This window comes from Sciurus carolinensis, chromosome 11 (assembly GCF_902686445.1).
Source record: "Sciurus carolinensis chromosome 11, mSciCar1.2, whole genome shotgun sequence".
Lineage (NCBI taxonomy): Eukaryota > Metazoa > Chordata > Mammalia > Rodentia > Sciuridae > Sciurus > Sciurus carolinensis.
Genome location: NC_062223.1, coordinates 21,501,748 through 21,516,460, shown reverse-complemented (window position 1 = coordinate 21,516,460; position 14,713 = coordinate 21,501,748). Strand labels below are relative to the sequence as shown.

Genomic DNA, 14,713 nt, shown 5'->3' with positions numbered 1-14,713 from the left:
TGACAAAATTTTTTTTAAAGATTAATAATGTTCTCTGGTGTGTTTTTATCACATATCCTTCACCTGCTCATCCACTGATGGACTCTTAGATTCCATACTTAATTACTGTGAATAATGCTGCAATCAACGTGGGAACACAGACATGCCTCTAGCAGGTTGATTCAAATTCCTTCAGACATATTTCCATAAATGGGATTGCTCAATCATATAGTTCTGTTTTCAGTTTTTTGAGGAATCGCCCTACTGTTGTCCATAAGATATCTACCAATATAGTTGGAGATTATTTTCTAAGTTATCCCTTTCTTTTTTTCCCCATGCACATAAGTACACACTAAATAAATATTATAATATATTTGCATTATATTTAAAGTAGTTGCAAAACAGTTGTATTCAATGTCTGTGGTGGAGCAATGGCAAGGAAAGATTTTAATAAGGGAATAACAACAATTGATGGTAAACCAAATAAGGGAAAAGACATGCCAATAAGCATGGATGGATTTTAGTATGTCAAGGTACAAAGAAGGAAAAATGAACTTTGGGATGACCTTCACAGGAATTGCAGAATGGGAAGTGTCATCACCATGAATGTTGAAGACTTAGGATAAACAAATTGAGTATGTATCAACCCACCTAATTCTGAAGACAAAGTGTAATGTTGTAGCAAGTGAAAATCACATTACACAATGAGTACAAAAATATATTTATGGAAGAATATTTAATATGAATCCATTTAAATAAAAAATGAAGCCAAGAAAATTTACATTTGACAAATGCTGTATTGTAGAGCAGATTAATGTTTTAATTAGAAATATTCTGGGTTATATTGCATTATTAACTAAAAACAGAACATTTTTCTTTCTAGTTTCTGACCATAGAAAAATGAGCCCAGTATTGATTTTAGGTTTACTCAATACTGCATACGTAGCTTATTAATAATACAGTGTTTCTCAAACAGTCTTTTCATTGCCTCTTTTACATCTTTGTTTCTCAAGCTGTATATGATGGGATTCAGCATGGGAATTACAATGGTGTAAAAGATTGACACTATCATATCATGATCCAAGGCGTAGCTGGAACTCGGTCTCACATACATGAAGAGGATGGTCCCATGATAAATGGACACTCCAGTCAGGTGAGAGCCACAGGTAGAGAACACTTTCTTCCTCCCTTCAGCAGAATGCATCTTCAGAATGGCCAACAGGATGAAGCCATAGGAAATCAGGACAATCAGGATAGTGATCATCTCAATAGAACCCACGAAGTAGAAGAGGAGAAGCTGGTTGGTGTGAGTATCAGAACAAGAAATAGCGAGGAGAGGAGGGATATCACAGAAAACATGTCTGATTTCATTGGACCCACAGAAGGACAGACGGAAAGTGGCCACTGTGTGTATGGTAGCATGTGAAATGCCACCAACATAGGAAGCCACAATGAGTGGCACATAGACCCTGGGTGACATGCTCACTGAATAGAGAAGTGGGTTGTAGATGGCCACATAGCGATCATAAGCCATTGCTGCCAAGAGAAAGGATTCTGTGCTTCCAAAAGTAACGAAGAGAAGCATCTGTGTGGCACACCCAAGAAATGAAATGGATTTATTTTCTGCCAGAAAATTGACCAACATTTTTGGAGTGACAACTGTAGAATAGCAGGCATCCAAGAATGATAAAACACTCAGAAAGTAGTACATGGGGTTGTGGAGCCTGGAATCCTCAATGACCAACAGGACCAGCCCCAAATTTCCTATCAGAGTAAAAAGGTAGATGGCAAGAAATAGTAAAAATAGGAAGACTTGGAGGTTAGAATCATCTGTGAAGCCCATCAGCACAAACATGGTGACTTCTGTCACATTCTTCAACTGAATTTTATGTATATCCATAACTGAAGACAGTCTTCCCATTTATGTTTATTTACTGGTTCCAACTTACAATTTAATGTGTTGATAGAGTCCGTTCAATTATATATTCATGTTTGTTTCTTAGAATGGTGTCATGATATCCTCAGTGCAACGTGATAAACAGGTTTAAGAAATTTCACCCCAAATGGATACATTTTGCTGTATAAATAAAAGGAAAAATATTTTAATCCATGTGTTGGCTGAATTTAGCATGCTAATATTTTCTTAAGCCAAAATTTCTTGACTTTGCTTTCATTCTTTTTCTGTTAAATTTCTTATACTTGTTTTGATATTATGTCATCCTAAATTTCATAAAGACAAATTAATATAAAATTCAAAATGTTACAGTGGTAAACACACAATTGCATACAGGTCTTATGTACTATAAAGTACATGAAAACTCCTTTCTTAATTTTACAGTTGTTACATGAAAACAACTAACCAAACAACAAAGGTTGAGTCAAACAGAAGTGAGAAAAAAAGAGATGTGGACATAATTTAATTTTCAAATGAGTAAAAAATGAAATGGCACTTATATTTGAAGCTCTCATGCAGGATTTCTAGCAAAATTATGTTATGTGCTCTCTTATAATCTCCTTGTTCCAATAAATAGAACAGTCAATAAAATTTTGGAGATAGATGCCCCTTATTTATTAAACAAAAACAGTGAAGTGCTTTTGAATTTTGTTTTTTCCCTGCAAAATTCAGATCACTAAGTTGTTTCATTTTGATCTCTGTAGCTTATTTTACCATCACTGTTTTTCAAATTTCATTTAATGACACTGTGAAATATTTCCTAATTTATCTCTCATTTTACTTGTAATGTCCTTGAATTTATCTTGAGACATATTTCTGTCAAAATAAATAATGGCCATTAATGGAGTTTGAAAAATAACTATTGAATAAATGTCACTTGATAATAGCTAATAAAATTATTCACAGAAGTAATTACTGAAATAGTAAAATCACTACATTTTCCACACAGTGTTTAATTTCTCAACATTTTCCCCAGTTGCTCATAGTTTTTTCTCATTCAGTGAACATAAATCAGAAAATACATGAGGAACTCCAATGTCAATAGCAAAAATAGTTAAAGATGCATCTGTTTCTACACCGATGGCCTTAGTTACTGAAGCACAATTAAATACTGGGACCACTGTAGTAGGAGGGAAGGTTCTATCATGGGAACTCTTTTTCCTTCAGTATATCCTAGATGAAAAGATTGTAGAAAGAGGAAAAAACATGATGCACTTGGGTCCAAGGTAAATTCAATGATTTGCAAATGATTTATATAAATGAGTCGAAAGGTGCTACACTTTGGTTATATTGAGACATTCGCATGATAAAGAAAATAAATAAATGAAACTACTGCTTAGAAAGAGAAATTCCCATGTTTATATTATCCTAGAAGTAACTTCACTGATTCAATGGAATGATTTTGCTAATTTATACAACAATAATACTTTTATAATTGAGGTTACAGAAGAGCACTAAAATACACACACTTTACATTCTTAGAAAATTTGTGAAATATAACTATGTTAGATTCTGATTTCTTTTTAAATACAGAGAGCTTTCACAGCATGCATAAGAACACATAAATGTCCTAAAGCATAATTTTCTTAAATGTCATATTATTGATAAAACAGCTTTTAAAAATCAATAAAAAGTGCAAGTATGAATTAATGTGATATTTTTTAGGTATCAAAAATACTTCCCTGTTTAAATTTTCATATTCTTTTTTCTTCTGCAAACTTTTCTCTCCCTCCTTCTCTTTCTCTCACATGCATACATAAAAATCAATAGAAAATACAAAATTATTTTCTATAGAGATGAGAATCAAACAGAAATTAGGCAGATAAAAAGAAGCACAAACATTATGGAAACAAATTGTGATGAATATACTAATAGTCTTTTAAAAGAATTCATTAAAATACAGTTTGACTTATAGAGAAATTTCAGATATATTATAATTTTAAATTTTGCTTTTCTGATGTAAATTGTATTTGGACTACAAAGACCTGTAATTAAAGATTTAGAGCCTAGTGACTTTACAAACTAAAGTGTTACTAAGTTTGGACAAACTTTTCATACATAGCTTGTTTGACTACATAAAAGTTTTAATTATATGTGAAGAAGACACAGATATGAAATATGAATTCCAAATTTCATTTAGATACCAAAATAAATTGAGAGAAAATAAAATTTTTAATGAAACATTGAAACCAGAAGCAAGGTATGTCTCCTTCTAAGTTATACATGCATTTGTTATTAGACACCAAGTGTATACTAAACACATATTTTGTTAATTTGAACCAAATGAAACTATCAATATTCTGACATATAAGAAATTTAAAAATAAAACTGTCACTTTTCTACCTCAAGACATGTCAGTAAAATAATACTATATTTACTTAATTTACCTTATACTCATGTCAGTTTGATGTTTTAGGATCCCATGATACCTTTGATCCTTTTTTAAATTTTTAAAATTTTGTTCTAATTTGTCGTACCTTTGATCTTACCTGTGAAATAAGAAGGTAGTTTGTGGATTGTATTTTATTTCAACCTGTATCCCATTATAGGATTTATCTACTTCACTGTGGAAATGGAGGAATGACAGAGCAATAGCATTAGGGTTAGCTATTTTATCTAAGCTACTCTTCAAAAGACATTCTTCTTAACTAAAATTTTATGAAATTAGAAATGGTTGCATTTATGACAATTTAATTTCTTTTTTAAGAGACAGAGGCTATAAAGACCAAAGTACAGAACTCTTATTTTCACAAAACATGTTCTAAGTAGAAAACTAAAAAAAAATCAGTTCAAGTTTCCTGGCTAAAAATAAATAAATCAGACCCTACAAGAACAGCATCACTAACATGTCAAGAGGGAGAAGTTATGATGGCAACTGCCCCATATTTGGATTTTATGGTTAAAAGGGGTTACACATTTAGTGTACATTATCTTATTCCATCTACCCAACAACATGCAATCAAAACAACCCAGTGTTCATATATGGACAAGAAAACTAAGGTCCAGCTAGACTGGCAGAGCTGTCAGTCACACAGTCTGTAGTAGAGCCTGGACTCAATTCATGTCCCTCTGATTCCATATTCTCAACTATTTCTACAGAAGCATACCGTAGACAGAATGAAATGTCTTAGCTCTGCAGATATCATCCACTAGAAATTTTAGAAAGTAGCACTTTCTAAAATTCTAAAATTCTAAAATTTCAATTTCCCTTGCTTATTTAAATACTTCTTTAAAAGACATTAAGAAATTAATTAAACCACATTTCTTTTCAAAAAACACTCAGTGACTTCTAAATCAATTGTCTAACTAGTAAAGTAAATTTAAATTTTTTTTCTTTTCATCAAGAGAAAACAATTCCAAAATGAAATGTACTCAATGGCTGGTTGAGAGTGTTTTTTCCTTAATTTTATATAACTCTTTATTCTACTACACCTGTTCTGTTATCTTTCTTTAAGTAAATAAAAGCAAATTTCCATTTAAAGTCCTATTGATTGAAATGTGAAGACAGTCCTTCCTGTTTTCCTGTTAAGTTCCCTGGAAGACTTACTATTTAATTTCTATTACAACTTTGAATTAATTAGAATTCCTTCTCTTTCAGATTTAACTTTTCAAGTTTATATGTTAGTTTCAAATTTAAGATTATAGCTTCTAAAATATTTTCTGAGTACTGAAATATCTTTCAGCTTACCAATGTAATGACTCCTCTCTCAGTTATAGATTAGTATGAACACTGCACCTTTAGATTCTTGTACTAACTGCTTGAGCCTTTTAAAGTCCACAGGGATGCCCCAAGGAGAAACACACTGCTTCTTTCTGGGATATGAAAGTATCGAGCTAATTTTTTTTTTCAAAAATAAGCAGATGAACAGAAGTAGAATAATGAATAACAAAATGGAAATGATGACATAAAGGGATTTTGGCTCTTGGTTAAATAAATGATCCTCAGTGGAAAAGACACCTAATGATATAGGACGTAGGTCCAGCTCTGGTTCTAATTATCTATGTGATATTGAGTTGATGCAGTTATTTCCCTTAATCCAGTTTCCTTTTCCAGGAAATTTAGCATATGAAGACTCTGAAAATTCTATAAGCATGCATTCAATAAAATAATATAAAAATTATCTATGACAGAATGCATAATTGTTTAATAACTATACTAGCCATCAACTCAATGTTGAACTATCAGTGAAGTGGACTCTTAATTTATCTATAGATTTAATGCTTCCTTATTCAAAATTGCTTTTGTAAAAATTGACAAGTGTTTTCTACTATTTATTTGAAATAGCGAGGAATCCAGGAGAGTCAAATCAATTTTGAATAGAAAATTAAAGTTGAAATATTTACATAATCTGATTTTACTATATAAATATAAAATAATAAAGATTTGGGATTTAGTTTGCTCTTCCTCTTCTAGGGTCTTGCAATGTAACATTAACACATTTATTTGAAATCTTTATGGTTTCTGTTTTAAATGTAGGTACTCAATGTTATTAATGTTCCTCTTTGAGCTATCTTAATACTGTTCCAGAAATATTGATATGCTGTATCTCTGTCTTCAGTTTTTCCTTAGAATTCTTTTGATTTCTTCCCTGATTTCTTCTGTTACTCATTCCTCATTCAAAAGTGTATCATTTAATTTCCAAGTATTAAAATGTTTTCTGTTTTTTAATCTTGCTATTGATTTCTAATTTTATTTCATTATGATCTGACAGGATTAAAGGAATTATCTATTTTTTTTTGTATTTGCTAAGGTATTTTGTGTTCTAATATAGGGTCTATTTTAGAGAAGTTTCTATGTGCAACTGAGAAAAAAATTAAATTAAGTTGCTTATGAATAGAATATTCTACAGAATAACTGTTAGGTCATTGTGATTAATAATATTTTTTAGTTGTGAAGAGTCATTATTTATTTGATATCTAGATGACCTAACTACTGGTGAGAGAGATGAATTGAAATCATTCAACTGAAATCATTATCATATTGAGATCAAATTCTTTTTTATATTGAGTAGGGTTTGTTCAATGTATATAGGTGCATTGAAGTTTGGGGAAAAATATTTCTAATTATTGTATCTTACTGTTAGATGGTTCCCTTAACCAGTATGAAGTGATCTTTGTCTCTTCCGATTAATTTTGGATTTTAATCTCCATTTGTATAATATATTTTTTTCCTTTCACCTTCAGCATGTGGATGTCTTTGCCAGTAAGTTCAGTTACTTTTAAATAGCACATAATTGGGTTTTCTTTTTAAATCAATTTGATCAATCTGTGTCTTTTGATTGGAGAATTTGCACGATTTACATACAGTGTTACAGAAGAGAGATGATTTCCATTTCCTGTCACTTTGATTAATTTCTAATACTTAATTTGAACTTAATTTTCCCTAAATTGAGTACATTTCTAGTGAGATTTATCCATATGCCAACTCTGATACTTAGCTTCAATTGCTTCTGTGTAAACAATTCATTGAGTTATTTTTATAATTCCAGCACAGTAGTTTTGAATTATTTTAGTTTCTGATTATCATTGAAAGTTTTATTTCATCTTCAGTTCTTTTTTCTTTTTTCTTTTTTTTATTTTTACAGTCTGCATTTTGATTCATTATACACAGATGGAGTAGTAATTTTGTTTCTATGGTTGTGCATGTTGTAGATTCATACCATCCATGTAATATACATATACATAGGGTAATGATTTCTGTCTCAGTCCATTATCTTTCATATCCCACTCCCTCCTCACTCTCATTTCCCTCTAGGTAATCTAAAGTTCCTCCATTCTTCTCTTACCCCAACCCCCCAAACTCATTATGTATCATCATCCACTTATCAGGGAAAAAATTCAGCCTTTTTTTTCAGGATTTACTTATTTCACTTAGTATGATATTCTCCAATTCCATCCATTTATCTACACATGCCATAATATTATTCTTCATTATGACTGAATAATATTACATTGCATATTTATACCACAGTTTCTTTATCCATTCATCTGTTGAAGGGCATCTAGGTTGGTTCCACAATCTAGCTATTGTGAATTGAGCTGCTATAAACTTTGATGTGGCTGTGTTACTGTAGTATGCTAATTTTAAGTCCTTTGGGTAAAAACCGAGGAGTGGTATAACTGGGTCAAAAGGTGGGTCCATTTGAAGTTCTCTGAGGAATCTCCACACTGCTTTCCAGAGTGGCTGCACCTATTTGCACCTCCACCAGCAAGTACAAGTGTGCCTTTATCCCCACATCCATACAAACATCTATTATTATTTGTGTTCTTGATAGTAGCATTCTCATTGGAGTAAGATGAAATCTTAGAGTTGTTTTAATTTGCATTTCTCTAATTACTAGAGATGTTGAACACTTTTTTGTGTATTTATTAATTTCCTGTATATCTTATTCCGTAAAGTATCTGTCCAGTTCCTTGGCCCATTTATTGATTTGGGTTCTTTGTATTTTTGATGTAAAGTTTGTAAGCTCTTTATAAATTTCGGAGATTAGTGCTCTATCTGAAGTGCTTGTGGAAAAGATTTTCTCCCACTCTGTAGACTCTCTTTTCACATTATTGATTGTATCCTTTGCTGAGAAAAAGCTTTTCAGTTTGAATCCATCACATTCATTGATTCTTGCTTTCATTTCCTGTGCTTTGACAGTCTTGTTAAGGAAATCTGGTCCTAAGCCAACATATTACAGATTCAGGCCTATTTTTTCTTCTATTTGGTGCACGGACTCTGGTCTAATTCCTTGGTCCTTGATCCATTTTGAGTTGAGTTTTGTGCAGAGTAAGATATAGGGGTTTCATTTCATTTTATGATGTTTGGATTTCCAGTTTTCCCAGCAACGTTTTTTGAACAGGCTATCATATCTCCATTGTATGTTTTTGGCTCCTTTGTCTAGTATGAGATAACCGTATATATCTGTTTGTTTGTTTTTTTTTTTTCCTTTGTCTTCCATTCTGTACCATTAGTCTGCCTGTGTATTTTGGTGCCAATACCATGCTGTTTTTGTTACTATTGCTCTATAGTATAGTTTATGGCCTGTTATTGTGATACCTCCTAATTCACTCTTTCTGCTCAGGATTCCTTTGGCTATTCCAGGTCTCTTACTCTTTCAGATGAAGTTCATAATTGTTTTCTCTATTTCTATGAGGAACATCATTGGGATTTTAAATGGATTGCATTGAATCTGTATAGAATGATCATTTTGACAACATTAATTCTGCCTATCCAAGAACATGGGATATCTTTCCATCTTCTAAGGTTTTCATTAATTTCTTTCATTAGTGTTCTGTAGTTTTCATTGTAGAGGTCTTTCACCTTTTTTGTTAAATTAATTCTGAAAGAAACTTTTTTGAGGTTATTGTGAATGGAGTGGTTTTCTTAATTTCTCTTTCAGAAGAAGTATGAATAGAAATGCATTAGATTTATGTGTATTGATTTTATATCCTGCTACTTTGCTGAATTCTTTTATTAGTTCTAGAAGTTTTCTAGTGGAGTTTTTTGGATCCTCTAAATATAGAATCATGTCATTGGCAAACAGTGACAGCTTGAGTTCTTCTTTTCATATTTGTATCCCTTTAATTTCTTTGATCTATCTAATTGCTTTGGCTATATTTTCAAGGACTAGGTTGAATAGAAGTGGTGAAAGAGGGTATCTCTGTCTTGTTCCAATTTTCAGAGGGAATGCTTTCAGTTTATCTCCATTTAGAATGATGTTGGCCATGGGTTTAGCACAGATAGCCTTTATAATGTTGAGGTATGTTTCTACTATTCCTAATTTTTCTAGGTTTGAGCATGAAGGGTGCTATGTTTTATCAAATGCTTTCTCAGCATCTATTGAAATAATCATAAGATTCTTAACTTTGTTTATTGATGTGATGTATTACATTTATTGATTTCTGATGTTGAACCAACCTTGCATCCCTGGGATAATCCCCACATCTTTTAATATGCTTTTTGTATGCAATTTGCCAGAATTTTGTTAAGGATTTTTGCACCTATGTTCATCAGGGATATTGGTCTAAAGTTTTCTTTCCTTGATGTGTTTTTGTCTGGTTTTGGTATCAGAATGATTCTAGATTTATAGAATGAGTTTTTAAGGGTTCACTCCTTTTCTATTTCATGGAATACTTTGAAAAGTATTGGTATTTGTTTTTCTTTAAAGGTCCTATAGAATTTGACTGAAAATTCCTCTAGTCCGGGCTTTTCTTGGTTGGTAGGCTTTTGATGGCTTCTCCTATTTTAGTGCTTAAAATTGATGTTTCAATTGTTTATGTCTTCCTGATGCAGTTTGGGACAATCATAAGTCTCTAAAAATTTGTCAATGTCTTCAATGTTTTTTGTTTTGTTGGAGTATAGATTTTCAAAATAGCTTCTCATTATATTAGGTATTTCAATATTGTCTGTCATGATTTTTCCTTTTCATCACCAATTCTAGTAATTTGAGTTTTCTCTCTCCTCTTTGTTAGTGTGGCTAAGGGTTTATCAATTTTGTTTACTTTTTAAAAAAAACAACTTTTTGCTTTGTTAATTTTTCAAATTGTTTCTCTTGTTTCAATTTCATTGATTTCAGCTCTGATTTTAATTATTTCCTGTCTTCTACTACTTTTAGTGTTGATCTATTATTCTTTTTCTAGGGCTTTGGGATGTAATGTTAGGTCATTTAGTAGTTGACTTTTTATTCTTTTAATGTATGAGCTAAATGCAATGAACTTTCCTCTTAGTACTGCTTTCAGAATGTCCCAGAAATTTTTATATGTTGTATTGTTGTTCTCGTTTACCTCTAAGATTTTTTTATCTCCCCCCTGATGTCTTCTGTTATCATTACAATATTCAATAGCATGCTGTTTAGTCTCCAGGTATTGGATTAGTTTTTGTTTTTTATTTTACCATTGATTTCTAACTGCATTCCATTATGGTCTGATAGAATACAAGGTAGTTTCTCTTTTTTTGTATTTACTAATGGTTGCTTTGTGGCATAGCATATGATCTGTTTTGGAGAAGGATTCATGAGCTGTTGAGAAGAAAGTGTAGTCACTCACTGATGGATGAAATACTCTGTATATGTCCATTAAGGCTATAGCATTGATTGTATTATTTAATTCTATAGATTTTGTTCAGTTTTTGTTTGTAGGATCTATCCAGAGGTGAAAGCAGTGTGTTAAAGTCACCCAGCATTATTGTGTTTTGGTCTATTTGGTTCTTGAAATTGAGAAGAGTATGTTCCATGTACATAGATGCTCCATTGTTTGGGGCATAAATATTTAAAATTATTATATCTTGCTGTTTTATGGTTCCCTGAAGCATATGAAATAACCTTTATCCCTTCTCACTAATTTAGGTTTGAAGTTCACTTCATCTGATATGAGGATGGAGACCCCTGCTTTTCTACTGAGTCCCGGTGTATGGTATGTTTTTCCCCATTCTTTCACCTTTAGTCTGTGGATGTCTTTTGCTATGACGTGAGTCTTTTGAAGGCAGCATATTGTTGGGTCTTTATTTTTAATCCAATATGCCAGTCTATGTCTTTTGATTAATGAGTTTAGGTCATTAACATTGAGGGTTATTATTGAGATATGATTTGTATTCCTGGATATTTTGGCTTATTTTTGGTTTTTAACTTGACTTGGTTTCTCCTTTGATTGGTTTTTCCTTTAGGGTAGTTCCTCCCTTTGCTGACTTGTATTGTTGTTTTTCGCTTCCTCCTCATGGAATATTTTACTGAGAATGTTCTGTAGTGAAGGCTTTCTATTTGTAAATTCTTTTAACTTTTGTTTATTGTTTAAAGATTTTATTTCATCACCAAATCTGAAGGTTAGTTTGGTGCCTATGAGATTCTCGGTTGCATCTATGATCTTTCAGAGCTTGATATGTTGTTCCAGTCCCTTCTAGGTTTTATGCTCTGGGCTGAGGAATCTGCTGATATCTGTATAGGTTTCCCCTTATATATAATCTGACACTTTTTTCTCACAGCCTTTTAAATCCTATCTTTATTTTGTAAGTTAGGCACCTTCATTATAATGTGCATTGGTGTGGACGTGTTGTAAGTTTTTGCATTTGGTGTTCTGTAAGCTTATTGTATTTGATATTCCATTTCATTCTTCAGTTTTGGGAAATTTTCTGTTATTATTTCATTGAAAAGGCTTTCCATTCCTTTGGTTTGTATTTCTGTGCCTTCCTCAATACTAATAATTCGTAAATTTGGTCTTTTCATGATATCACATAATTCTTGGAATTTCTGTTCATGGTTTCTTACCATCTTCTCAGTTTGGCCAACTTTCTTTTCAAGATTAAATATTTTGTCTTCATTGTCTGAGATTCTGTGTTCCATGAGTTCTTCATTTTCTGAGATTCTGTGTTCATGAGATTCTGTGTTCTATTCTGTTGGTGATGCTTTCTACTGAGTTTTAAATTTGGCTTACTGTTTCTTTCTTTTCAGGTATTTCTGTTAGTTTTTTTGTTGTTGTTGCTGTTGTTCCAAGAATCTCTATCTCTTTATTGAACTGCTCTTTTGCTTCCTGTATTTGCTCTCTTAACTGTTTATTAGAGTGATCATTGACTGCATTTGTGCTCTTATTTCATCCTTTGCTTCATGGATCATTTTAATTATGTGCATTATAAACTCCATTTCTCTCATTTCTACTGCCATACTGTCCACTGGATTCTATCAAAATAACATCTTGGTTTCTTAAGGACATTTTCTTCCCCTGTTTTTTTCATGTTGTTCCTGTATCTTCCCCTCTAGCAGTGAAGATTGGTATTGCAGCTTCCCCCTGTAGGCTTATTGTGACACTATAGCTTTCCAATACTACTTTTAAGGGGATGATCAATATTGGCATCACCTAATACAGAGAAAATGCAGCCCTAAACCAGATAGCCCCTTTGAAGACGTTAATAGTATTGTAATAAACAGATAGATATGTTCAATTATTATCTACAATTTAGCCAATAGGCTTCCAATGAGCTCTACAATTGCTAACGGTGGACAAAGAGGATGGAGGGGTATAGGATGCAACTGTTAATTGGATAAGAAATGAGTAAATAGAGATACTAGATCAAGGGAAGTGTGAGATCCAGATCAAAAGAAGTTGTTCATTAGCATGAGTAAAGTGAGAAAGAGAAACTGAGGGAACAGATAAATGAAAGGAAAATAGAATGAGAAAAAAAAAGAAAATAAAATTAAAAATTAAAAAAATTCTACACAGTACAATAGTCATCCACCACTCAAACCTCCCAGTCCTGAGTATCTATATGAGAGCACAGTACCTGTCAATAAGCCTCCATTCTCTTGCCACAGACTCAGGTTGGAGCTGCCCCTCACATAGATGATGGCTAGCCCCTCAGGGATAATTCAAGACGTCTGCACCAGCCTCTAAACATGCTGGGGTGCTGCAGTGTGGGTGCCAAGTCTGCACTAGGGTGCAGGTGACTAGGTCAGGTAGCAGCTGGTGGTTGCAGTTGGTTCAGGGTCAGGAAGCGGTAGGTGGTTTTGGTCATGGGCAGTCCAGCATCCGGAAACCTCATCTTCAGTTCTGAAGGATAGTTTTGCTTGATATAAAAATCTTGGTTACCACTGGTTATATTTCAGGGTTTAGAAAATATTAATCTGATCTCTCCTGACTTATAGGGTTTGGGATAAGAAATCAGAAAATTTAATTGTCTTAATTCTAAATGTGATCTGCCAATTTTCTCTTGTAGCTTTTAAAAGTCTATCTGCTCTATATATTAGATATTTTAATTATAATGTGTCTTGGAAAGGATCTTTTTTGATCTTGCCTATTTGGGGGCATAAACATCTCTTGTACTTGTATTTTCATCTAATTTCCCAGGTTTGGAAATTTTTCTGACATTGTTGCATTGAAAACTTTGTGCCTTCCTTTAGTTTCTATTTGGTGCTTCTTCTATACCTATGAGTCTCATATTTGACCTCTTAATTTTATCCCAGATTTCTTGAATATTCTGGTCTTGGTCTCTTAACATCTTTTCCTTATTGTAGATTTTACTTTCAGGATTATATTCTTTGTCTCAAGGTCTAAGATTCGATCTTCTTTGTGGTTTGATCTATTGATGATGCTTTATGCAAAGATAATCTAGTAGGTTTCTCTCTCTTAAATGGTCAGGCTGAGAAAATTTCTAAGTATTGATACTCCCTGACCACATTATCTTCTGCTATGCTCATTACTCAGCAACAATCTAAGAAAAGATACTAAGCCCTATTAACTGCAATCACTTCAGAGAAAAATCGTGTGTGATAAAATCTTGGGGAAAGAAAAAAACTTATTCAAAATGTTCTCCCCAGTTCCTCTAATCCAAGTATAAAATTGCTGCAATATTCTTGAGTAGGTTAATAAATTAATTATTAAACTTGGTATTATACTACAGAAGGGTTGAGAAAGAGAGAAGAAAAAATGGCAATTAAAAAAAGCAATAAGATTATGTTCAAAGATGAGAAGAAGAAAAAATGGGGAATGTTGAGGCAGAAGGAAGTAATACAAGTGGAAGGAGACTAAATGGAGCAAATGTAAAGCTGACTTATGAAAAAACAGAGAGAATGAATTCAGTTAAAGCTTCATGTGGCTGCCATGATTTTCCAATGAAATTTAGACTTGCATTTTAAAGTTTCCATAGAACCCCAGGAGATCATCTCATCTGATTCTATGCAGTTATTTCAAAATTCCAGTGACATTTTTAATAGCAATAAAAAATTAACCCTGAAAATGACTAGTAATCCTGAAAGAACTACATCATCAAAGGTAATTTTCAAAACAAACAAAGAAGTTCTCCTTTTCATT

At 32.5% G+C, this 14,713-nt stretch overlaps 1 protein-coding gene across 1 annotated transcript; it reads right to left on the bottom strand.

The window, feature by feature from the left end:
* Positions 1–907: 907 nt before the first annotated feature.
* On the bottom strand, positions 908–1,900 carry LOC124959965 (olfactory receptor 5T3-like). The gene has a single exon (XM_047518469.1). It carries the CDS (start codon positions 1,898–1,900, stop codon positions 908–910), a length of 993 nt encoding a protein of 330 aa, XP_047374425.1.
* Positions 1,901–14,713: the final 12,813 nt, after the last annotated feature.

Excerpts from the sequence above, each read along its gene's own strand:
- LOC124959965 (XM_047518469.1), bottom strand. The coding sequence starts at position 1,900 with ATGGGAAGACTGTCTTCAGTTATGGATATACATAAAATTCAGTTGAAG.